At 43.6% G+C, this 27493-nt stretch overlaps 1 protein-coding gene across 5 annotated transcripts in view; it reads right to left on the bottom strand.

The window, feature by feature from the left end:
- Nucleotides 1-5264: 5264 nt before the first annotated feature.
- Nucleotides 5265-27493, bottom strand: part of SNX7 (sorting nexin 7) — a 229408-nt gene continuing 207179 nt past the window's right edge. For all 5 annotated transcript variants that reach the window (XR_003858903.1, XM_029617777.1, XM_029617780.1 and 2 more), the window contains one exon: nucleotides 5265-5660. Coding sequence is in view for 4 of the 5 variants with exons in the window: in XM_029617777.1 (XP_029473637.1) it covers nucleotides 5580-5660 (81 nt within the window). In the remaining variant the exon portion in view is untranslated. The remainder of the gene's footprint in view (nucleotides 5661-27493) is intronic.

Genomic DNA, 27493 nt, shown 5'->3' with positions numbered 1-27493 from the left:
AAATAAAATTGAAGTTATATATAAAAAAAAAACAACCCGCAAATCACTTAGCTGACCATTTACTTAACTCAATCTGCTTCTCATAAATGTTTCATGATGCCACAATCAAATCCTGCTGTACATATAAGCTGTGTATAGAAATTTTCTCTTATAAATTGTTGTTACACCATCAGGAACAAATATCAGGATTTTACAGATTGTCTTTGCCAAACACCTGCTTATACAGCCAAGTCTTTAGAGACTTTTAAAATGTTTCAATGTGAATGATAGTCCTCAAGTAATCAGGTATCACATTCCACATTATGGATCTGGTTACAAAAAACAGCACATTCCCTCACTTCTCCTAACTATGCATGATGACAACAGGGACTTCTAGTAGTCCCTTATTTGCTGAGTGAAGTGTATATCGAGGGGAACAAATTCATAAAGTCGATCCTTGATTGCTGACATTTATTTCTAGGGTTTCACCACTAGACATTCAGAAGATGAGGTCATAGTGCCATGTTTATGCATATCCCACAACAATGCAAATACCGTTCTTTTTACAGTTGCAGGTTGTTCTCCCTGGCACAGCTGCCATTTACAGTGTCCAGAAGGCTTTCTTCTAAGGACTGAAATCTAAAATTTACAGATTTATTATTCTGATTTATATTATAATTTTATCAATCAAGAAACAATGCATTAATATATTTGTATTTAACATTTGGCTAAAAATTGGGGCATATTAAGAGGATGAATACATATCTTAATGAACCCTGGAGCCATGAAATAGAATTAATTACATTGTTGGTAAGTGCACAAGAATAATCTGAAATGAAATCCGTGGGCAGTTTGAGTTATCAGAAAAAGAAAACAGATCCAATAAAGTAGATGTAGTTTTCAAGCATTTTATATATTTTCATTTTATATACTGTAGTGTTATTTTTCAAATAAAATCTAAAACACTTTGCAATAACTAACATGCACATGAGAGCATTAATAGATCAGGATAATTAGGAATTTTTTGGCATCTGAAAATGGAATCTTTATGGTTTTAAAAGGTCAGTTACATTATTTTTCAAAACTATTCATCTTAGTTTAACAAAACATTTCTCTATATAATAAGCTTAGCTGCAGGATCTATTTTGCTGGCACCTTTGAATGAAGTTATCTGTGTTTCAATGAGGACTTTGCAAAGCCAAGCGGCTCTGGACCCCACAGCCCTAAGTGATGGATGTGGCCAAAAGACAGTGGCTAATTTGGGTCCATAGACAGATAAAAGGCCCGCAGCCACAGCAATAGGCTGTTGCAAATGGGACAGTAGTGAGGTTGGTCTGGAAAGGGTGGAGGAAAAAAAGCTAGGGTCAGTTAGGGGTGGAAGAAGAGAGAGAGAAAGATCCTCCACTGATAGTGGGTGACAGCTAGTATCAACCTATAACGAAAACAGTTTTCTCTGGAATCAGTTCAGCCACTAGAGGTTTGCATTGTTATACAAAATTCTTGAGATAAATTTGAAGACAGGACTATTGGTGGAACATAAATAGGTACATTATTAAATGTGGTAAAACAATAGAGACCAAACTGAAAACCAACCAGAATTAGACAAGAGTTATAAAAAGCAGAGTGTACTGACGGGTAAGATTTAGGAATAAATATAGGGTCAGAAAAGTAGGCAGGAGAAAACAAGACAGGACATTTTGAATTAAACTGAAAACCATGAGAAGCCAGTTGAATTCTAAGAGGGTGAGGGGAAAGAGCAGTAGTATTCTGGTTGTACTGAATGCTAGAGGCTAAGGAATGCTATAGAAATGAGTTCCAGCAAAGCTGGCCCCATGGCAGTTCTATGTGCTGCCATGTGGAAGGGCCTGGGCTTGACCCATAGCTCAGGTCTTCTGTTTCTTGCTCAGCCAAGGCTGGAGTATGGAGGGAAAAGTTCCAATCAGCTCACCACAGCAAGACCTAGTGGTGCTGGCTTTAGGGCACATGACTGCAAGGTTCTGGAAGGAGCCCTGGTGCATGGCCACAAGCTGAAGACTGTTGCTGCAATGACTGGACTAAAGTAAGTTGGGAAAGGATATAAAATACAGGTAAACACCCCCAGGTAATTGTGAATGAAGACTCAATAGTGCCAGATCTAAGGCTTGTCTGCAGTTGAGCTAGACATCCAAAGGTAGAAGAGAAACCTGTTCTCTCTCCTCCAATCCCCCCCCAAAAAAGAAAAGAAATAAGTTCCAGTAAGTAAGACAATGAATACTGTCAAATGATTAAACCAAAATATACATACAGTTGTATGCAAAAAATGTAGCCATCCCTGGACAAACTCTATGTTTCAATGAATCTTTAAGTGAACAGATGCAGACACAGCCTTTATATAGTACAATGTTAAACCATGACATCTTTCTGCAATTTTTTAATGCAAAATTACAGATCTGGTCTTGACTTCCACAGTCTATGTAAGGTCCTTTTCTGACAGTGGAAATTGCTAGCTGGAAACATTTAGAGAGTTTTTACAGCCTTTCCCTGCTTTGTAAGGCAGTTATTTTCAAATACTCAGGCAGAGGAGTATGTGGTTGTTGAAAGTACACATGACAGTCTCAACCTGAAAGTTTAGAAAGTTCCGAGTATTTGTTCAACTTGGAATTGCTTTCACCTGACTAATTGAAGGTCTAACAGATCAAACATCTTTTTATGATTTAACAAAAAAAAAAAAAAGTATACTCTCAGGGGAATTCTGCGCTACTGCGGGCAGAATTGCCTTCCTGCACAGAATTTTCTTTTTTTGCGCAGAATTTTAAGATGCCCAGCAGGCCACGAGTAGAGCCCAACCCACTTGCGGACGAAGTAGAAAGAGGTCTGGCAGGCTGCAAGCAGAGCCCTTTCTGTTCGCTGTTGAAAACACAAACACACACCCTTGCTGCTGAAGACAAAGGAGGTGTGTGTGCGAACGGAGCCCATGCCGCTCGAGGCCGAGCAGTGAACAGCTGATGACATCAACACAGCCTGTGAGAGTGTGTGTGTGTGTGTGTGCAGAATGACAGGTACAGGAGGGTGTATGTGTGATTTGGAACCTGTGTGCCTGAGAGGGATTTTGCGAGGGTGTGTTTGTGTGTGAGGGAGCCCGTGTGAAGGGGTGTATATGTGTGAAAGAGAGGGAGAGCTTATGTGCAAAGGTGTATGAGCGTGAAAGAGAGAGGGAGCCTGTGTGAGTGCGTGTTTGCCAGAGAGAGATGGAGCCTATGTGAGGGAGGAGAGGTGAGTGCACAGCAGAGAGGGATCCTGTTTGTATGTGTGTGAGAGTGAATGTGTGCACAGGAGAGAAGGATCTTGGTGTGTGTGTGTGAGTGTGTGTATGTATGCGAGAGAGGACAGAGGGAGCCTGAGTGAGTGGGTGGGTATGCGAGAGAGGACAGAGGGAGCCTATGTGAGTGGGTGTGTGTATGCAAGAGTCAAAAGGAGCTTGTGTGTGGGGTGTGTGTGTGTGTGCATTAGGGAGCCCATATGAAGGGTGTGTGTGTGTGGGATAGAAGGAGTCTGTGTGAAAGACTATGAAAGCACGGTCAAATTCTAGTAGTGGAGGGCTAGGAGATGGAGGTAATGGAAGGGGTTGAACTGTAGGGAGAAGGGATAGATAGTGGATGGCAGAGAAGTTAGAGCCTGAGAGGGCAGAGTGAAAGGGGTCTGGCCAGGAAAGTAGGGAAAGAGGATGGAAGGGAAACTCCTAAAGTGTTCTTCTAGGGAATTCTGCTCAAAATATTTAAAACTCTGCATCTTTGAATAATAATTTGTCTTTATTATGTTTTAAGTTAATAACTCAAAGACTGTGATGTATATTGTTTTTTGACCAATATAAAGTATTAAGAATTTTAAAATTTTGTGCACACTGAAAGGGTGACCAAACTCTTCACATGCCATTTTCACAGTTTTATTATTTTCAATCTGTTAACATGGCATGTGAAGAACCTGGTTAACTTTTCAGTTAATTCATTACCACTTTTTTTTTTTTTTAAAGATTGTTAATAAGGCATAAAAAGTTGTTTGATCTGTTAGGCTTTCAATTAGTCAGGAGAAAACAATTCCATAGCTGAACAAATACTCAGACCTTTCTAGCCTTTCAGGTTGAAACTCTTCTACTTTCAACATCCATATGTTCCTCTAAGCAGAGGTTGACTACTTAGAGTATTTGAAAATGTATTTGGAAATAATTGTCTTAAAAAGCCGGGGATGGCTATAAAAAATTTTTAAATGCTTCCAGTTAGCAATTTCCACTGTCAGAAACACTGTTAAGAAATGGACGTTACATAGACTGTTGAAGTCAAGGCAAGGTCTGGAAGACAAAGAAAAACTAATAAAAATGCCCGAAAACTAGCCAACAGAATCCGCAGATCACTGCAAATGACCTGCTGAAATGTTTAGTTGACATTGGAGTAGCTGTTCACAGGTCTACAGTATAGCATTGCAATGCTTACACAATGATCTGCATGAGAGCATTATCAGAAGGAACCCTTTTCTATGACTTCATCACAAAAGTCGATGTCTAAGGTATGCAAAAAAAATGTTGATATGCCTGAAAGTTTTTGGAACAAAGTGTTTTGGATCAATAAAACCAAAATTAAACTTATGACCATAACCTCACAAGATACTGAAACTTCCATTTTTTACAATGTTTCTATTATTGAAAATAGCTAGCCGAAAATGTTTAGAAATTTCTAGCCTTTCTGTACTTTCTGTAATTTTTCAAATAATCCAACAGCTATTTAGAGGAGCTTTGTACATCTCAATTGTTGGTTTCAGCTGCAGACTAAGTATAATGAATACTGGAGTAGGGTGAAACAATGCAATCGTATTGTATTACTTTTTTCTGTCTTATAACTCAACAAAATGCATGTCAGCACAATCATCTTGCAAAGCAACTTCCATTCCTTCAAACATGCTTTTGATTTCTTCCTGTTCCCCACCAGTAATGTCCTATCAGTACCAATACAAAGGGAAAGTAGTCATCTAATGCTAGCAGTGGCACTAAGCCCTGCAAGTTCCATAGCTGCTGCATGAAAATTTAAAAAGACCCAGTTAATTTCAGAATTATTACTATACAGTACATGGCTGTACAATAGTAATTCTGGCAGCTGTTACTGTATTTTAACATGATATGCCCCTTTAAGACAGAATTATACTTCTATATGTATTCCTAAAAATATAGATCTTCTTTTCTAAAAGTACTGGAACACATAACCAAATATGGAAAAAACATTTTTTAGCACTAACCAAAAATACATTAATAAGCCATGTCTAATCAAACAATTTTATTTTATTTTTTTACATATTGCAAATATTTGATATCATATTTGGGCAGAAGCATTTTCATAATTTCAATTACTTTATTGAAATATAAACATACAAATTATTATTATTTACTACCAATCCAAATAATAGAGCAATACTATGATTCAAAATGCAAGAACTACCTGAGTTTTAAATGCTTGGTTTTCCAGTTGTCATTGCCTTTTATATAATTAATAACAATATAGCTGAGCTTATACACAAAAAGCACCATTTTGGTCATCATGAACTGAATGAGATCACTCAGAATGCCTTATACATATTCAAGGTCTATCTTCTGCATCTTCTTCCAAACGAAGATCATTTCTTTGAGAAGAAAGGAAGCACTCCCAAGTAGCAAGGCACTAGGAAGAAACAGAATGAATTATTAGCAAGGCAGTGGAGGATGGGTTGGTAGATATAACATTTCAGAATGATATATTAATTAGTTGATGCCCAATCTATTCTCAGTGAGTTGCAACAAAAAGTACCATAAAAGCTGTATTTAATTAGTGTACTGGCTCGAACATAAAACAGTTTTGCTTCTGAAAACATAATAGAAAATATGAATATATATGCTTTTCCTCTCATCTTCTTACCTCTGTTCTCCTATATCCTTATCACTGATCAAAGCACCAGTTCTCTCCCTTGCTGGCCCAATTTGGCTTCTGCAGCTACCACATCCTCTTTACCTTCCTGATCTGTTGTAGTAGCTGCCTCTTCCAGCCCCAATCTTGACCTGGCATTGCCCCTGCCATCATCTCCTCCCTTCTAGGACCATATGTATGGCTGCCTCTGTCTCCCCCCAGTTTTTGGCTCCACTCAGCCATTGCCTCCTTTCTCCTGCTCCAGAGACTGGCTGCTATTTCATCCCTAGACCCCTCAGTCTATTATTATAAGATGAGAATTTATAAACATACTTTATTTAAAACATTTATATCCCACAAATGGATCCAAGGTTCACAGCAGTGTACAAATGAACATTTATAAAACACAAATAAAAACACAAATAATAAAAATGTAAACATCCTACAAATATTCTAATACTCCTTCCAGTACTAGGTCTATTGTTTAGACTTAAAAAGATCCAAAATGTTGCAACAAAATCAAATAACAAATACACACATAAAAATAGAGTTGTAAATCATGTCAAAATCCAAAAACAAACAACTCAAAAAGGATCTTGTGGTCAAATAACAGATACATCAAACTACTGCACCTCAACAGCCTGGGCGCTGTGGAAAAACCCTCTGATCACAAGTCTCAGTTATATCCACAATTGTAAATTTAAAATTTTTACTTTGCAAGTAAAAACATGTCCTTAAAAATAGTCTTTTCACTTATAAGTAAATATTGACTTACCTTGTTATTCCAAGCGGCAAAAATATAAAGGACCGGTTATAACAGACTTGTGATAAAAGGCTTTCCTCGCAGAGCCCAGGCTGTTGAGGTGCAATGGTTTGATGTCTCTGTTCTCACAGGACAAGCAGGGTGGTAGTCCTCACATATGGGTGACATCATCAGGATGGAGCTCAATCATGGAACACTTTTGTCAAAGCTTCCAGAACTTTGACTGGCACCTACTGGGCATGCCCAGCATAGCACCAACCCTGTAGCCAGCAGGGGTCCCCCTTCAGTCTTCTTTTTTCCGCGCAGCAGTAACCACACGGGTTAAAGAGCTCTTCAGAGATTCCTGACAGGAATTTTCCTCACGGAACTTTGTTTGAAAATTTCAAAAACTTTTACCCCACAGGGGTCCCCTTATCGATTTCTTTGGTCCACAGTCGAACAGTAAGTTTTTTGCTTGTTTGCGGTTGATTCCCATCGAGTTTTTCCCTCGTGGCCTTCCAGCCATCAACCGCACTGTGACTAAATTTTGTCAGAGCCATGGCGACGGGTTTCCGTCCGTGCCCCGACTGCACTCGAACAATGTCCATCACCGACCCTCACATGGTCTCTGTGTGATGTGCTTGGGGTATGGCCACGATGTCCTTACTTGCACCAAATGTGCCTAAATGACACCAAAAGGTCGCAAGGCTCAGCTTGATAAGATGGGTCTCCTCTTTTGGCCAAAAACCCCAACGCCATCCATAGCTTCGACATAGTCTGAACCAGTGCCGTCTATGTCGCGCCAGCACCGGGAATCCACGGGTGTCGACGGCTCCACGAGTGTTGACTCCCTCTGTTCCCCCTCAAGAAATACACCAGCTTGAATATAGAGAAAAACATCGAACCGTCATCGTAAGGCTCAGGGCATCGATACCAGTAAACCTTCAACATTGACATTGTCTGAGCCTCCGACAAAGAAGCCCCGTACAGAAAAGACTTCGTCCTCTTTTGTCTCTGGATCATCGAGGCATTCCCCACCTGGACAGGTGCCGGGATCCGCGATTCCACCTTCACCGGTGGACCCTCCGGCTACGCCAGTGCTACCTCCGACTCTGGAACCGGGTATTCATGCCCCAGGTTTCCGTGAGGAATTGCATCAGATGATCCAAGAGGCCATCGGCAGAGCACTCCAGGGCTTCCAACTTCCATCCATGCCGGTGCCGGTTCCTCCCCCGGTCACCGACCCGATACCCATGGCGCTTGCACCACTATTGGCTAGGATGGACAAGTTGATCGGTGCCCTTCCACTGGTGGATCCGAGGGAACAGACTCCTTCCTCGCCAATTCCCCTGTCATCGGAGGAAGATGAAGAAACACCGCTCTTCATTCCACCATCGGGAGTGCCGCCTCTGACACATCCATCGATGTCACCGATCCCATCGGTGCCTCCGTCGATGCTTCCTTCGATGCTCCCATCAATGCCTTTGATTCCTCCTTCGGGACCATCGATGCACAGGCCAGGGCCTTCAGGAATAACTCTGTTACTTCCTTCTGAGGAACAATTGGGAGCTGGTGATGACCCTTATAATCCTTGGACCAATGATTTGTCCCAGGATTCTGATGATTTACCTTCACAGCCCTCCCCTCCTGATGAAAGGAAGCGTTCTCCTCCAGAGACTTGTTCTTTATTAATTTTATAATGGAGATGTCTGAAACAGTCCCATTCCAGCTTCAGACAGAAGACTCTAGACACCAAATGCTAGAGCTTCTACAATTTCTCGATGCTCCAAAAGAAATCATGTCCATTCCTATTCATAACATCCTTTTGGACCTTTTGAAGAGAAACTGGGAACACCCTGGCTCGGTGGCACCTGTTAATCGAAAAGCAGATGCCACCTACTTAGTTCAGTCAGCCCCTGGCTTTCAAAGAACTCAGTTGGATCATCACTCGGTGGTTGTAGAGTCCGCCCAAAAGAGGGCTAGACGTGCCAAACCTCATTCATCCATTCCCCCAGGGAAAGATCAGAAGTTCATGGATGCATTTGGAAGATGGGTATTCCATGGATCAGTGCTCATCTCATCTCTTGCATTGCATCCTACCTTGTTCACAAAGATCCACATTCCAGTGGAAACACTGAGAGGAGAGGATCACCTTGCTGGTGGCTGAAAGGAATCAGTAAGTTTTTGCTTGGGACATTGACTTTTTTAAAAGTATTGGGGCAAAGTTAACTATTTGGGAATATTATTTAGTGTGTTGGTGCCTTTAATAGTCAGAAAGGCAGTGAATAAACAAGTTAGACTGTTTGCATTTTTAAATAGTCAGTCAATAAGGTAGCAGTAGGTAGGCAGTGAATAAACAAGTTAGACTGTTTGTAATTTTAGTCAGTAAATAAGGTAGCAGTAGGTAGGCAGCGAATAAACAAGTTAGACTGTTTGTATTTTTAGTCAGTCAATAAGGTAGCAGTAGGTAGTGTGTTTATTTTTAAAAGTCTGCAGAACTGAGTGTTCTCCAGACTTTTAAAGAGCTGAGTGTTTGTATTTAATACTGAGTGTTTGTATTGAAAAAAAAACAACAAAAAAACCCCATAAAAAAAACAAAAACACAAAAAGTAGCCAGAAGCTAGAAATAAGCTAGGAGCAGTATATACCAAATTTAAAAAGTTGAATAGTTCAGCTCAGTTACTCACCTTGGAAAGGTGTTGAGGTAGTGTGATTGGGTTTGAATAGGGACCAACATTTGTTAATCAAGGGAGCAGTGAGTCACTCAGGCTGACTAACTGAAGTTAGACTTTGAATTGTTTGTATGCTAATGCCAGAAGTCTAAGAAGTAAGATGGGAGAATTAGAATGTATAGCAGTGAATGATGATAGACTTAATTGGCATCTCAGAGACATGGTGGAAGGAGGACAACCAATGGGACAGTGGTATTCCTGGGTACAAATTTTATCACAATGACAGAGAAGAGCACCCGGGAGGCGGTGTGGCACTTTATGTCCAGGATGGCATAGAGTCCAACAGGATAAACATCCTGCATGAGACTAAATGCACAACTGAATCTTTGTGGGTAGAAATCCCTTGTGTGTCGGGGAAGAGTACAGTGATAGGAGTATACTAACATCCACCTGATCAAGATGGTGAGACTGACAGTGAAATGCTAAGAGAAATTAGGGAAGCTAAACAAATAGGTAGCGCGGTAATAATGCGAGACTTCAATTACCCCAATATTGACTGGGTAAATGTATCATCGGGATACGCTAGAGAGATACAGTTCCTGGATGGAATAAATGATAGCTTTATGGAACAATTGGTTCAGGAACCGACGAGAGAGGGAGCAATTTTAGATCTAATTCTCAGTGGAGCACAGGATTTGGTGAGAGAGGTAATGGTGTTGGGGCCACTTGGCAAAAGTGATCATAATATGATCAAATTTGAATTAATGACTGGAAGGGGGACAAGTAAGCAAATCCACGGCTCTCATGCTAAACTTTCAAAAGGGAAACTTTGAGAAAATGAGAAAAATAGAAAAAAACTGAAAGGAGCAGCTACAAAAGTAAAAAGTGTGCAAGAGGCATGGTCATTGTTAAAAAATACCATCCTAGAAGCATAGTCCAGATGTATTCCACACATTAAGAAAGGTAGAAAGAAGGTAAAACGATTACTGGCATGGTTAAAAGGTTAGGTGAAAGAAGCTATTTTAGCCAAAAGATCTTCATTCAAAAATTGGAAGAAGGATCCAACAGAAGAAAATAGGATAATGCATAAATGTTGGCAAGTTAAATGTAAGACATTGATAAGACAGGCTAAGAGAGAATTTGAAAAGAAGTTGGCCGTAGAGGCAAAAACTCACAGTAAAAACCTTTTTAAATATATCCGAAGCAGAAAGCCTGTGAGGGAGTCAGTTGGACCGTTAGATGATAGAGGGTTAAAGGGTCACTTAGAGAAGATAAGGCCATCGCGGAAAGATTAAATGATTTTTTTGCTTCAGTGTTTACTGAAGAGGATGTTGGGGAGGTACCTGTACTGGAGAAGGTTTTCATGGGTAATGATTCAGATGGACTGAACCAAATCACAGTGAACCTAAAAGATGTGGTAGACCTGATTGACAAGCTGAAGAGTAGTAAATCACCTGGACTGGATGGTATACACCCCAGAGTTCTGAAGGAACTAAAAAAATGAAATTTCAGACCTATTAGTAAAAATTTGTAACCTATCATTAACATCATCCATTGTACCTGAAGACAGGAGGATAGCTATTTAAAAAGGGCTCCTGGGCGATCCGGGAAACTACAGACCGGTTAGCCTGACTTCAGTGCCAGGAAAAATAGTGGAAAGTGTTCTAAACATCAAAATCACAGAACATATAGAAAGACATGGTTTAATGGAACAAAGTCAGCATGCTTTACCCAAGGCAAGTTTTGCCTCACAAATCTGCTTTTTTGAAGGAGTTAATAAACATGTTGATAACTGTGAACCGGTAGATGTAGTATACTTGGATTTTCAGAAGGCATTTGACAAAGTTCCTCATGAGAGGCTTCTAGGAAAAGTAAAAAGTCATGGGATAGGTGTCAATGTCCTTTCATGGATTACAAAACCAGTTATAAGACAGGAAACGGTGTAGGATTAAATGGACAATTTTCTCACTGGAAGGGAGTGGGCAGTGGAGTGCCTCAGGGATCTGTATTGGGACGCTTACTTTTCAATGTATTTATAAATGATCTGGAAAGAAATACGAAAAGTGAGGTAATCAAATTTGCAGATGATACAAAATTGTTCAGAGTAGTTAAATCACAAGCAGATTGTGATAAATTGCAGGAAGACTTTGTGAGACTGGAAAATTTGGCATCAAAATGGAAGATGAAATTTAATGTGGATAAGTGCAAGGTGATGCATATAGGGAAAAATAACCCATGCCATAGTTACACAATGTTAGGCTCCATATTAGGTGCTACTACCCACGAAAGAGATCTAGGCGTCATAGTGGATAACACATTGAAATCAACGGTTCAGTGTGCTGCGGCAGTCAAAAAAGCAAGCAGAATGTTGGGAATTATTAGAAATGGAATGGTGAATAAAATGTAAAACGTCATAATGCCTCTGTATTGATCCATGGTGAGACCGCGCCTTGAATACTGTGTACAATTCTGGTCGCAGCATCTCAAAAAAGATATAATTGCGATAGAGAAGGTACAGAGAAGGGCTACCAAAATGATAAGGGGAATGAAACAGCTCCCCTATGAGGAAAGACTAAAGAGGTTAGGACTATGCAGCTTGGAGAAGAGACGGCTGAGGGGGGATATGATACAGGTGTTTAAAATCATGAGATGTCTAGAACGGGTAGATTGAATCGGTTATTTATGCTTTCAGATAATAGAAAGACTAGGGGGCACTCCATGAAGTTAGCATGTGGCACATTTAAAACTAATCGGAGAAAGTTCTTTTTTTACTCAACGCACAATTAAACTCTGGAATTTGTTGCCAGAGGATGTGGTTAGTGCAGTTAGTATAGCGGTGTTTAAAAAAGGGTTGGATAAGTTCTTGGAGGAGAAGTCCATTACCTGCTATTAATTAAGTTGACTTAGAAATTAGCCACTGCTATTACTAGCAACAGTAACATGGAATAGACTTAGTTTTTGGGACTTGCCAGGGTCTTATGGCCTGGATTTGCCACTGTTGGAAACAGAATGCTGGGCTTGATGGACCCTTGGTCTGACCCAGTATGGCATGTTCTTCTTACTGGTAATATACTAAAACAACATAGGATGATTACCTCAGTCGTGTTCAGATTAAGGACAAGTCTATTATGTGGCAGCCATTGCTTCACATCAGAAAGACAAATTGAAAGTAATTTACTACATTTTTTGAAAGAGAATGAAGAATTCTATGTCATCTGCATACAAACAGTATTGTGGTGGCAACCACAAAACCTCGCCACCTGCCACACTCACCCTCCGAGCCGGTCCTGGCCTCCCGCAAGGCCCCCTGAGCCGCTACCATCACTTCCATCCAATGTGGTGGGGGGCCGACCCTGCCACCGCCGTTCTGCTGGCCTCTGCTGATGCTAGGCACGCGGCTCTCAATTAGATTTAAAGGGGTCGCGGTGGGAAAACCTCCTGCGGCCCCAGATGTTGACAATCTCGGACCCTATTTAATCAGCTCCTGCTGCCCCATCTTTGCCTCAGCAACAGGTCCCACTCTGCTCAGAGCTGCTGGTTGCTCCTGCTCCAACTCCTGATCCTGCTTCTGCCCTGTGTTCTTGATCCTGCTCCATGTGCACCTGTCCCTGTTCCTCATCCCCTCAGCTTGCTCTTCTGGATCTTGACTTGGCTCATCCCTGGATTCTGCATTGTCTGCCACCTGCCCTGACCACTTGCCTGCTCACCATCTCTTCTGCTAGCCGCCTGCCCTGACTTCTGGCCTGTCCTTGGATTCTCCTGCTCGCTGCTGGCCCTGACCTCTTGTATGATCGACCTTGCTTCCGCCTTCAGGATAGTCTTCATCCGGAGACCCGCTCCTATGTCCTGCCGGCCCCGGCACCCCAGGGCTCAACCTGCAGGGAACGAGTGCTGGTATAGGTGAATGTCCGGTTGGGTCTCCACCACCTGTATCCTCCTCCTGATGATGAGGACCTATTACAGCCCCTCTTCTATAGGTGGCACCAACCTAGTCTCGGCCCAGGGGTCTACCACTCCGCATAAGAGTTTGCTGAGGCCATGGACCCGGCGGATCTTTCGGGCCTCCAGGTTATTCCAGGCCTAGCTTTGAAGATTCAGCAGCAGTAGCAATTTTTTGAGACACTGGTGGCCTCCTTACAATGCTTGAATGCCTGCCTCGACACTTCCACAGCCTCGGATAAACCTCCAGCTTCAGTGGCACCTGCAGCATCCCCCCTCTGATTACTGGCTCCTCCCCAGTATGCTGGTAATCCCAAGCAGTGCCGAGGATTTCTCAACCAGTGTTTCATGCACTTCACACTACAGCCGGTGAAGACCACCTTTATCCTTTCCCTTCTTTGAGGCAAGGCACTGACCTGGGCATCCCCCCCCCCCCCATGGGAACAAGGGGACCCACTCCTCCAGGACCTACAATGCTTTCTCCAGGTGTTCAAGCAGACTTTCGATGAGCCTGGTCGACTGTCAACCACTGGCTCCAATATCCTACACCTCTGCCAAGGAGCACAGCCAGTGTCGGACTACGCCATGGACTTTTGTACCATGGCCAATGAAATGAATTGGCGGGAAGACAGCCTGAGAAGTATCTTCCTGGAGGGTTCTGCCCTCATGCATCAAGGATGAGCTGGCAGCCCGGAACATCCAGGAATCCCTGGATGCTCTCATCGACCTAGCTGGCAGGTTAGATCGCTGCCTCCAGCAACGTGCCTGGGAGTTGTGGGTACCTCGCAGACCTCTCTCTTTTGCACTGTCCTTTTCCAGACCACTGGTGACATCACATTTGGCATCCAGAACAACATGGCACGAAGAACCCATGCAGCTGGGGCGAAGCCCTCTGACACCTAAAGAAAGGTAGCACTGCTGGCCCATGGGCCTGTGCCTGTACTGTGCAGGGAAGGGTCATTTCCTGGCCCAATGTCTTGAGAAGCCGGGAAACTTCAGGGCCTAGAACCAACTGGGGAGGTGGTGCTATGTTTCACAAAGCCTGCTCCCCAACTCGTGCTCCCAATGGCCCTTCTCACGAATCAGCAAGAGTTCTCCACCTTGGTCCTTCTAGACTCGAGTGCAAGAGGGAACTTTATTATGAAGAGCCTGATTGACCATCTAAGCCTGCCCACGGTACTATGGAACACCCCGTTGGTGATCTCCTCAATCTCGGGGGACTCTCTTCCAGAGTGGGCCACCAGAACCACTCTCCCTGTGCGCTTTCAGACTGGCATGCTGCATTTTGAAGAAATAATGTTTCACGTAATTGAAAAGGCCGTCCATCCTATTGCCTCGGGTTACCATGGCCATAGCAGCCCTCCCACGTTATCGATTGGGAGACACTCCAACTGGACAAATGGGGTTCCCGTTGCCACTAGGAGTGCCTTCTTCCTATTAGGTGCTCCTCCTCAATGCTTCTTGCTGCAGCCTCCCTGGATTTACCTCCACAGTATGCCAGCTATGTCGATGTCTTCTCCATGGAGAACGCGGAAATCCTGCGAGAACATCATCCGTTCGACTGCGCCATAAATTTAGTTCCCTGAACCACCCCTCCTTGGGGAAGGGCGCACCTCCTATCCCTTTCTGAGAGTCAGGCCATGGCCAAATACATTCAGGGGAAAGAGGATTCATTTGCCATTCAATGTTGCCGGCAGAGGCCGTCTTCTTTGTGGCCAAGAAAGTTGGCACACTTTAGCCCTGCATCAACTACCAGGGGCTTATTGCCATAACCAAGAAAGACTGGTACCCCTTGCCCCTCATCTCCGAGCTATTGGACCATCTGCAGGGAGCCCAAATCTCTACCAAGTTAGACCGAGGGACAAACAACCTGGTTCGGATTAAACCTGGAGATGAGTGGAAAACCGCTTTTAATACCTGGGAAGGCTATTACGAGTACCTGGTGATGCCGTTTGGATTTTGCAACACCCCGCGGTGTTCCAATATATGAATGAATGAAATCTTTCAGGACCTACTATATACCAGTGTAGGGGTCTATCTTGATGACATTCTTGTCTTCTCAAAAGACCTCCTGTCTCATCGCGATGTTCGACAAGTTCTCAAATGCCTGCGTGTCCATAAACTCTATGCAAAACTGGAGAAATGCATATTTGAAGAAGAATCTCTTCCCTTCCTGGGATACATTATCTCCAATTCAGGGTTTAGAATGTATCTGTAGAAGGTGGCCTGAATCAGAGACTGGCCCCAGCCATACAGGCTTCGATCCTTACAACGATTTCTGGGTTTTGCTAACTTCTATAGACATTTCATTCCCCACTACTCTCAACTGGTCACCCCACTTACGGCACTCACTAGGAAAGGAGCCAATACTAGAGAGTGGCCTGCAGAAGCGCTAGACACCTTTACCAATGAAGCAAGCCATTCTCCGCAAATTCTGCCTCCATCATCCAAATCCTACGTGCCCCTTTATCCTGGAGGTCGACACCTTCTCCATCGCAATCAGAGCAGTTCTGAGCCAGCTCACCGCTAAGGGGATCTTCCATCCCTGCTCCTATTTTTCCTGTAAGTTCTCTCCAGTGGAGAGAGGTTATGGCATCAGGGATAAGGAGCTCCTGGCTATAAAACTGGCCTTTGAGGAATGGCGACAGTGATTGGAAGGGGCACAGCACCCATCACAGTTTATACCGACCACAAGAACTTGGAGCACCTTCGCCATGCCCAGCATCTAAATATCCACCAAGCTCGCTGGGCCCTATTTTTTAGCTGCTTCAATTTTGTGGTGAAGTACAGGCCAGCCACCAAGAATGTCACAGCTGATGCCCTCTCTCAGTCTATGGAGCTCGAAGACAACCTGGACCCTCCCAGCAACATTATTGACCCAGCATATATTCTGCTGGCTGCCTCCCAAACAGTTCTTCCAGGAAAGACTGTGGTCCTGACCAGACTCTGACAACAAGTGCTAGAATGGGCCCATGACTCCAAAGTAGCGGATCACCCTGGTTGTGCTCGGACTCTTTCTCTGCTCAAGCAATACTATTGGTGGCTGTTGATGGACAAGGACATGAAAGCCTATGTGGACTCATGTCCCATCTGTGCTCGATAAAAGCCTTTGGTGGGATGACCTTGGGGGCTGTTACAGCTGCTCCCAGCCCCCAAAGAACCCTGGACCCACATATCTATTGATTTTGTAGTAGATCTCCCCTCTTCTAGTGGCAACTGAGTAATTTGGGTTGTCACCGATTGCTTTTCCAAGATGGCTCATTTCGTCACCCTGCTGGCACTTCTATCTCCAAAGTTGGCAAAGCTGTTCACCTCCCATATTTTCTGCCTCCAGGTACTACCTATGCACATCGTCTCTGACCGTGGAGTCTAATTCACCGCTAACTACTGGCAATCCCTTTGTCGCAAGTTTAATATCAAACTAGATTTCACCACGGCCTACCACCCACAGGCCAACGGCCAAGCAGAACGAACTAATCATACATTAAAGACCTTCCTATGGGCCTTTGTAAATGAGCAACAGGACAACTGGGCCAACCTCCTTTTATGGGTGGAGTTCTCACACAACTCGCACTTCAATTCTGCCACTGGATCGTCGCCCTTCCTCATTGTGTATGGGACACAACCGCTTCACCTGATTCTTGTACCTTTGTCTGTCCTGTCTCCGGCAGCTCAGTTAACAGCACACGAGCTTCAGGAACTGTGGTCTCAAACCGAGACTATGATCCGCAGAGCCGCCCAGAGAGACATCAACGTCCTGCTCTGCAGCTCAAACCTGGGGACAAGGTGTGGCTGAGCACTCGCAATATATGACTTCTGGTACCCTTCATGAGGCTGGCACCCCGTTACATTGGTCCCTTCTCTATCCTGCAACAGATTACTCCAGTCACTTATCAGCTCTGCCTCCCCACAACATTGAGAATCCACAATGTCTTTCACATTTCCCTGCTGAAACCAGTGGTCTTGTCGTGGCCAACCTGGAGACTGCCCGCCCCACAAAGGGTCTTCACTGATGAAGATGAAATGTAGAAAGTGAACGAGATATTGTATATCCATCAACAAAACAAGAAGTGAGTATACCTAATTAGCCTGGGAGGGGTACGGCCTGGAAGAGAACTCTTGGGAACCCGCATCCAATATCCTGGACAAAAAGCTCCTCAAGAAGTTTCATACCACTCTCCCGAATAAACCCAAGTCCTTGGGAAGGGGGCTTAGAGGAGAGGGTACTGTTGCAGTGGATGGCCACGGAACCTCACGGCCAGCCGCACTCACCCCCTGAACCGGTCCCGGCCTCCCGCATGGCCCCCCGAGCTGCTGCCAATGCTTCACTCCAGTGTGGCGAAGGGCCACCCCTGCCACTGCTGCGCTGCTGGCCTCTGCTGTTGCTAAGCGCACGGCTCTCATTTAGATTTAAAGGGGCTGTGGCAGGAAAACCACACGTGGCCCCGGATGTTGACCTCCCTTGGACCCTATTTAAGGCAGCTCCTACTGCCGCATCCTTGCCTCAGCAACAAGTTCCGCTCTCAGAGTTGCTGGTTGCTCTTGCTCCGTGTGTTCCTGATCCGACTTCTGATCCTGCTCTGTGTGCTCCTGACCCTGTTCTGGCTCCTCGTCCCCTCGGCTTATCTTCGGTTCTTAACTCAGCTTATCCTGGATTCTGCATTGTCTACCGCTTGCCCTGACCACCATCTCTTCTACTAGCCGCCTGTCCTGATCTCTGGCCCGTTCCTGGATTCTCCTGCTCGCTGCCGGCCCCACTTCTGGTACGCCCGACCTTGCTTCTGCCTTCAGGATTGTCTTCATCCAGAGACCTGCTCCTAAGTCCTGCTGGCACGGGAACCCAAGGGCTCAACCTGTGGGGAATGAGGGCTGGTATGGAAAGGTGCAGTTGGGTCTTTACCACCTGTGTCCACCTCCTGACAGTGAGGACCTATAGGAAACCCTCTTCTATAGGTGGCCCCAACCTCGTCTCAGCCCAGGGGTCCACCACTCTGTGTAACAACAGTATCTTGAACAAAGACTAGTTAGGAACCTACAAATTGGAGCCATGCAGATGTTAAATAATGTGGCTAATAAGGCAGATCCCTGAGACACAGCAGCTGATAAAGAGTGCCAGTGTGAGACACAAGAACCAAGTCTCACTTGCTAGGATCATCCAAAAAGGTAGGATCTAAACCAATTAAACACAGTACTGGATATTCCATATCCCTATTGTCAAAGCTTCTATTAAAGATATCTGTAATTTACAATAAAAGTTTTAGTGCTGAAAGTCTTGCAAAGGTCAAACTGAGATTGATCTAGAACAAATATGTCTAGTTCTTTTAAGACAGTGTTGCAGTGACTTTAGAAAGAAAAGGCTGTGAAGAGATAGGTTGCTCATTTGAAAACTCAGCCAGGTCAAGACCCCGCTTTCTTAATAGTGGTTTAATCAAGGCCATATTTATTTTGGAGAAGCAGGCAACATCTCCTCAACTAAAGATATATTTACGGGCAAAGTGATATATGGGCAGATAATTTCCTTCAAAACTTTCAGAAAAGCAGGGATTCAATGGGCAAGCGACCAATTTCACCGCTTCAATAATCTGAGCAATCTCAATGTGGGATACATCAGAAAGTTGATCCTGTTTCACCTGAACTTGGTTTGGCAAAGCAGTCGACCAAGTGGAAGAGCTAGGGTTGGGATCTGGTAGCATGAATCTTAATTCACAACTAACCAGGGATTTTTTTCCCCTGTTTTATATCCCCTCTCATCTTACTTATGGGCCAATACAGTACAGTGCGCTCCAACAGAGCGCACTGTTTACCCGCGCGTTTTCAACGAGCTAGCGTTACCCCTTATTCAGTAAGGGGCCGAACGCGTGTCCAATCCCCCGAACCTAATAGCTCCCGCAACATGCAAATGCATATTGATGGCCCTATAAGGTATTCCTGCGTGATTCAGAAAGGAAAATGTGCAGCCAAGCCGCACATTTTACTTTCAGAAATTAGTGCCAACCCAAAGATAGGCACTAATTTCTTTGGGCATCGGGAAAGTGCACAGAAAAGCAGTAAAAACTGCTTTTCTGTGCACCCTCCGACTTAATATCATGGCGATATTAAGTCGGAGATCCCGAAAGCTACCAAAAGTAAAAAAAAAATAAAAACATTTGAAGTCGGCCCGCGGCTCGCAAACCGGATGCTCAATTTTGCCGGCGTCCGGTTTCCGAACCCGTGGCTGTCAGCGGGCTCGAGAACCGATGCCGGCAAAATTGAGCGTTGGCTGTCAAACCCACTAACAGCCGCCGCTCTGGTCCAAAAGGAGGTACTAGGGACGCGCTAGTGTCCCTAGCACCTCCTTTTACCTGTTTTTACCGCTGGCCTAATTTGCATACTGAATCGCACGCACAGGAGAGTGGCCTGTGCGCGCTCCCGCAGACTTTACTGTATCGGCCCATGTGTCCAGTCACTGCTGCAACATCCAGGGGCTCATGCACTAGGGCTCCTTCCTACAATCATGGCCCTAAATCCAGCCGTTAGGTATCACCATTTGCAATAACTATGACACCCTCTTCCTTTAGAGGGGCTGCAAAACACTATTTCCACAGCATCTCCAGCCCTAGTTGACCTGAGAAGCTGAGGATCTGAGTTGTGAATTGAATTCATATCTCAGTGAGTCACTAGGCTAGCTTGGCTTATTTTTTTTTTATGATCAACAAATCTCTTGGGTCAGTTCATCTCCTATCTTCTGAAGGAATAATGTATCAATTAATACCAAGTGAGTTTGTTACATTTCAGAAAGTAGGAATCATTCTTTGTATAAAGTTTATACATCAGTAAGTGTATCTCTCATGATACCAAACCATACACTCTCTAACATACAAGCAAGCATTAAGGGCATTTCAAACTACCTGAGAAATACAATGGCCATTTTAATAAACAGCTTGCAGTAGAAGTAATTTAAGTCTTTGTCTTCTGAATAATACTTGCATTTTTTTAAACTGTATTCTGTATACCCTACTTAATATTAAAAGCCAAAATAATTTATTCACTAAGAGAAATGATCCAGTTTAATCCGCAATACATCAAGATATCTCTTTATTTATAGTAGAAAAATGTGTTGATTTCATCACAGCTTTTCATTATCAGAATGTAAAATGTGCCAAAATGTACTAAAATAAAACCTGCATAAAATGAGCAGAAACACACTTTGGCATAATGTCTTTATCCATTGTACCAAATCAGCCAACCGGGTGAGCATGTCCTGAACAGCATCCTGCAGCTCCCTGCTTCTATTTCGAACCTATGCAGTGCAAATCTTTTGTGAAAGCACCAAGCTACTCTATAATAGATGGACACAATGAAGAGATAATTGACAAGGTTGTTAAAGTACTTTATTTCCAAAGCTGTGAGGATTACTTCTGCTATATTTTCTACAGAGGCACAGAAAGAGTAATTCACCCTTCAGAACCCATAGTTAAATTGCTGGCTATTTACATTATCATAGATGTTTGTGGTAAGACTTGGGAAAGGCAGGTGCTAGAGGGAACTAACAGGTCGATACAGTAAAGTGTGCTCCGTCGGAGCGCACTGTCACCCTGCTCTGGACGCGTGTTTTCCCTTACCCCTTATTCAGTAAGGGGAGGAAAACACGCGGCCCACCCGCGGCACCTAATAGCGCCCTCAACATGCAAATGCATGTTGATGGCCCTATTAGGTATGCCCGAGCGATCCAGTAAGTAAAATGTGCAGCCAAGCTGCACATTTTACTCTAAGAAATTAGCGCCGCCCAAAGGTCGGCGCTAATTTCTTCCGGCGCCAGGAAAGTGCACAGAAAAGCAGTAAAAACTGCTTTTCTGTGCACCCTCCGACTTAATATCATGGCGATATTAAGTCGGAGGTCCCCAAAAGTAAAAAAAAGTAAAAAAAAAAAAATAAAAAATTTTGAATTCGGCCCGCGGCTGTCGGGCCGAAAACCGGACGCTCAATTTTGCCGGCGTCCGGTTTCCGAGCCCGTGGCTGTCAGCGGGCTCGAGAACCGACGCCGGCAAAATTGAGCGTCGGCTGTCAAACCTGCTGACAGCCGCCGCTCCAGGCCAAAAGGAGGCGCTAGGGACGCGCTAGTGTCCCTAGCGCCTCCTTTCCCTCATTTGCACCGTGTCAGCTCATTTGAATACTGAATCGCTTGCACCGGCCAAGGGCCGGTGCGTGCGCCGGGAGAGCGGGCGTTCGTCCACTCTCCCACGGACTTTACTGTATCGGGCTGTAAGTGGGAAGTCTGTATCGAAGATGGTAGAGTGCTAAGGACAACTAAAAAGATTGTCCTGAATAAGAAGAAATGTTATAGATGGTCATGCTCTGCAGCTGGTATATTTCTTTAGTAGAGTGGACAGATGAATAGGACAGAGTGGATGTGCCAAATAGTCATTTACTACAAAACCATTTTAGAAAGCAATGTATGTTAAAATGCTGCTGTTTCTACAGCAGGTTGAAAATAGAGATAAATTGGATGTCTACTGAAAATTTAAGCCACTTAATCTGTCAAATGCAAACTCTTCTGGCAGTACTTAAAGGAAATAGATTTACCAGACTGCTATATTGGATCTTACTTAGAAAAACTGCATTACAGAAATATTATGGCTGTAAAATACTACAAAAAAAAAAATCTAAGCTGGGGAATTGTTTTGCTCAATCATTAAAATTTGCTTGTTTATGACTGAAGGTAATTTTCAAAGGTTTTACATAAATGGCCTTTTGAAAATTGCTACTTTTATGCACCTAACTCCTTTGAAAATTCAGTCCATAGGGATTAATTTGTAAAAGGTGTAATATAGTTAAATGGACTTTATGCACATAAATGGGCTTTTGAAAATTGCTGATATATGCTACTTTTATACATGTAACTCTTCAGAACATTCACTCCATTATTCATACAAAAACGTAAAGAGGGCTACATCAGTGAAATAAACCTTCACAGACACAACATAACACATCACAGAGAAAAGCAATATGAGGAAACATAACACATCACAGAGAAAAGCAATATGAGGAAACATAACACATCACAGAGAAAAGCAATATGAGGAAACATTTTTCCAGGCCAGACATTTGCATCATTAACCTTGCAATAAGGATACTAAAAGGAAACTTCAATACTTAAGAATGTAAGACATTTAAAATCAAAATTTTAAACACTTTGAAACAGAGAAAGAGAAGATAATTTTCAAAAGGTTTAGGGGTAGATTTTCAAAGGGTTAGGCGTGTAACCCCCGAAAACCTACCCCTGCGCGTGCCGAGCCTATTTTGCATAGGCTTGGCGGCACACACAAGCCCCGGGACGTGAGTATGTCCCAGGGCTTCGAAAAAGGGGCAGTCCAGGGGCAGGGCCGTGGTCCAGGGGCAGTCCAGGGGTGGGCCCGAGTCCTCTAGCACAGCGGCTGTGCCGGGGGATAGCACGCCGGCATGCGCACAAGTTACGCCTGCCAGAGGCAGGTGTAACGCCATCAAATAAGGTGAGGGGGGTGGGTTAGTTAGGGGAAGGGAGGGAAAAGTGTGGGGAGGAGAAGTCGAAAAAAAAGTTCCCTCCAAGGCCCATCCGATTTCGGAGCGGCCTTGGAGGGAACGGGGAAAGCCATCGGGGGCTCCCCTTGGGCTCGGCGCGTGCAAGGTGCACAAGTGTGCACCCCCTTGCGCGCACCAACCCGGGATTTTATAACATGCGTGCGGCAGCGCATGCAAGTTATAAAATCGGGTGTACATTTGTGCGCGCCAAGTAGCACGCACAAATGTACCCCGCGCACACTCCTTTAAAAATCTGGCCCTTTATGTGCTTAAATGGGCTTTTGAAAATTGTTACTTTTACGCACATTACTCCTTTCAGAATTCACTCCATAGGACTAAATCTTCAAAACGTTTTATGTATGTAAATGAGCTTTTGAACATTGCTATGATATATGCCTCTTATTTGCATAACTCCTTTGAAAATTCACTCCTTAGTGTCTTAACTTTGACATTAGTTTCCTTGTCTATTATGTGACAAACAGAATTTACAGTTACAGGTGGACTATCTACTCTAGTTTTCTCTTCACTGTCTGAATATATCACCTTCTCAATCTACAAATCTTTACAACAAATACTATCAGTTTTGGATATGGGCAATGCCTGGCTTATTTTGCATTGATCTGATGGAAAGCTTTTGGAAATCTAGTCTCTTTGAACTAATCTTGTTCCTTATTTAAACACAAAGCTACACTTAAAAGACCATCAATATTTTTAGGCAAAAATATAGTTGGATATCAACCACAAACTCTGAGTCCAACTTCTAAAGATGTTAATAAATGACAAATCAGAAGTAAAAAAAAAAATTAAATAGCATCACCAAAAGTGATTTGTCTGAGGGGCTCCTCAAAGGCCTAAATACTGTTTATGAGAGTTGCATTGGATTTAAATAGGGAGCAGGCCTGGTTCAAAGAGAACCATCCTAAACTAGACTTGATAAAAATCAAGGCAATAGTGATTAGCCTTCACCAAACAATTTGGTCATTTAAATCAGTCCTTTAAGTTCTGAGGTATGAAACCTGGGTATAAATCATAGATCACAATCTATCAATGAATGCTTAAATTTATACAATTGCTCTAACTACCCTTTTTAAATGAAAGACCGTAGCAAGATTGAGATCAGATACCTACCTATATTTTTGAAAATGCTATAATTTCACACAGATAATGCCCACGATAAGAAAAAGGGGTGTGTTTACGATAATTTTAGAATTACTGCACCATGTACAGGGTGGGTTAAAGTTTTCATACCCCAAACTGGAAAAACAAATTTAATCAACCAATCTCAGTGACAATCTCAACCTGTTCTGAAGAATACATTATGGATCTATCGGGAATATGTGAAGACTGGAAAGAGAATCAGGAACTTAAAAGACCACAGTTCAAAAACTTTTCTCTGTTTTATTATATTTTACTGGACAATATTGAGGTTACCACAATGTGTGCTGCAAGGATATTTTTAGAATTAAGACAGTTATAAATATATTTCATGAAAGGATCCTGGATTTTTTAACAACATGTGTCAGGTGCGTACTTACCTCCTCTCTTTATCAACTCCATTCGCCTCCTCCCCACCTCCCACTCTTTCCAACTGCACCATTACTTAAATCATGAACAAAGCAGAAGTCTGGCAATCAAGTGTAATATAAATAATCAAATAAAAATAAATAAATAAAATAAATATGGTCCAATATTGTTCAAAAATAAAGATCTTTTTTTGGATGGATATTGCCAAGGTATTAGGTCAACATTACATAACCAATTCAAACAAATTCTCCTAAACCTATTAGGTGACCGTGCCCTCATCCATATCACACTAATGCAATATTCTGACATTGGGGATATAGTGCCGACAAAGCCTCACACTCACTGATGCTCCTGAACGTTGATCTTCGCTTATCGGGTTGAAGATTTCTGTGATGCAACAACATACTGGTCCATACCAAGAGCAGGACTCACTTAGCTTTTGGGGTGGAGAGCAGCTCAATCCCAGCTGTCAAAGCTGAAGACATGACAAACAACTCATCTATACTCTCACCCACCCATGCAAAGTAGTAGCAGGAATACCCGTGGTATTCTCTGCCTAGCCAGCTTTCAATATAACACTTACCATGCACCCTTAGGACCCAGTCAACCCTGCCCCTATGCCTCGACTGTTCAGTGCCCCATCACACCCACCATATGGCACCAAGACCATGCAATTTGTCCTGAGACAGGTGGGCTGGTTAGGAAAAGCACTGGAAGAAAAAGCTGATGGGTGGGCAAGCCCAGGCTTAAATTGAGCTTGCCAGCTCTCCCACCAGCTTTCGCTCCTCTCCCCAAATCACAAGGGTAGCACCCCATGGTTTGGGCTACCTCTCCCTCCCAATGGGGATGGGGGCAGCTCCTGAATAGCAAATGCATGTGAGAAAAATTAGCAACTGTTTCATTACTGATCAAGTTTGAATGTTTGACAAAAGTTAAGTACCAAAGAGGATTTGAGACACAATAACAGTAATCTATTATTACAGAATGGCTTGAAGAAATTTCAGAACTGAAGGAGTAGCCTAGAACAGTAGGCCGAGAAATAGGTAAGCCAGGATTCAAATCCCAATTTTTCCACTGACACTCTTTATGACCTTAAGCAAGTCACTTCACCTACATTGATTTTCTCAGGTATAAAGTTAGGGCCTGATTTAGGATTGCTCCCATTTTGTATCCTTGGGACAAGTGCTTAGTAAATGACCCCCCTTAGGGCCCTATTTATTAAGCATTTTTCCCATAGATTCAAGAGGAGAAACCTTTAGGAAATAAGCCCCTAACATTAAGAGCCTTCTGGAGCAATTCAATTTGTAATTCACCTAGAGCTTAGATTTGGGAAGGTAATTAAATCTGAAATCCAAATAAATTTACAAATATTACTATTTCACTGCTCTCTGTGTCAGTCTGTAAAACATCCATTTTATAATATTTTCATGCTTTTAAAAATTATGTCAATTATATAAGACCATCTTTACTAAGAATTTTTGTTAAGGTAAAAGTGGTCCTAGGTAAATGTTTCTCATTAGGTTATACACTACATTCAGAGTTGAATTTATTCTTGAATGCCAAAATATATTTTGGGTGCTTGCTACATCAACTGAGAGCAAACCTCTCTGGTCTTGAATATTCAATTATTACAATCTCTTTTTTGTTGGTTCTTTAAAATTATAAAGAAAACAAACAGAGAGGACTACCACCACCACCACAATAATAATAAAAGAAGTTGCCCAGTAATTACAGCATTAGGTTGAGACCTTTCCTTCCCCCTCAGACATTCATTATGATCTTGGATAAGTATCCATTTGTAAGCTCTTTTGGACAGGGACTTCTAGTGCCTTAATTACTAATTGCCCTGAAGAGAACATTAATGAGAACTGAAGGATACTTATCAAGATCTGCCTGTTTGTAAGCTCCTGTGTAAATACAACCAAGGCAGAGGGATAATGCAGCAACTTTCATAAGCGGAAATCACAGACTGGCCAAGGAAGTCCAGAAGTCCCCCGCGGAACCCCACGCGTGGACGAAGGGGGAGCATTCTGAAATGGAAAAAACACTGATGCTGGCATAGTCTCAGTCCAATCATTGCAGGATCCCCTTCCTCCCCTTGAAGAAAAGGAGGAGGGGGGAAAAGACAAGCAATGTGGCAAAGACCCTCCACCCACTACATGATTATGCATGAGCTTATGCACATTTATTAGCTGGAAAGTAGAAGCAGGGGAAAATAAGAAGAAAGGGACTGAACCCAAAGCAGCCCTAGCAACTACTGTGATCGAGGAGGGAGAAGACTAGGTGTGGCCAGGAGACCGGAGATAGGAGACACCCTGCCTGGTGTCGGAAAGTAGCATGGAATCTTAGGCAGTGAAGAGCCAAGTTCAGCCTGGTAGCTTTGCCAGTATCAGATCCGGAAGCAAGTCCCCAGATAGCCCTGTAGCTCTGCCAGTACTAGACCCAGAAGCAAGCATTCTTCCCGGTTGGTCCTACAGCTCTGCCAACACCAGAACCAGATGCAAGCCTCCTCCTCTTCCCACATTCTTCAGACTTCCAGCCAGAGCCTGCTTTAGAGATAAACGGGGAAATTGCCTAAAGTTGGAACCAGAGGAAGTAAGTTAGCCATACGTATTAATATATTAGGCAGGCTAAGGGTTATAGCATATTTGAACATCCATGGTACAGAACTTTCTTTAGGATAAACTGGTGCTTAGTGGCCAAGATATTAGAGACAGGAATTGTTATTTTCTAAATGCTAAAGCCTGCTAAATCTGATAAATAAAAGTCTAATTCTGAGGAGAACCCATTGGGCCGGATTTTAAAAGCCCTGCGCTCGTAAATCCGGCCGGATTTACGCGCACATGGCACTTGCACGTCAGCGCACCTGTTTTGCATAAGCCGCCGGCGCGCATAGCCCTGGGATGCACGTAAGTCCCGGGGCTTCATAAAAGGGGTGGGGAGGGGCGTGTCTGGGGCATGTCCGGGGACAGAGGGCGGTTCAGGGGGCGTGGTGCCGGCCCGGGGGCGTGGTCGAGGTCTCCAGACCAGCCCCCGGGTCAGGTGATGGCGCGCCAGCAGCCCGCTGGCGTGTGCAGATTTACGCCTGCTTTTGGCAGGCGTAAATCTGCCAACAAAGGTAGGGGGGGTTTAGATAGGGCCGGGAGGAGTGGGTTAGGTAGCAGAAGGGAGGGGAAGGTGCGGGGGGTGGAAAGAAA

This window comes from Rhinatrema bivittatum, chromosome 10 (genome assembly GCF_901001135.1).
Source record: "Rhinatrema bivittatum chromosome 10, aRhiBiv1.1, whole genome shotgun sequence".
NCBI lineage: Eukaryota > Metazoa > Chordata > Amphibia > Gymnophiona > Rhinatrematidae > Rhinatrema > Rhinatrema bivittatum.
Note: the sequence above shows the minus strand (reverse complement) of the source record. Positions and strands in the feature narration are given on the sequence as shown.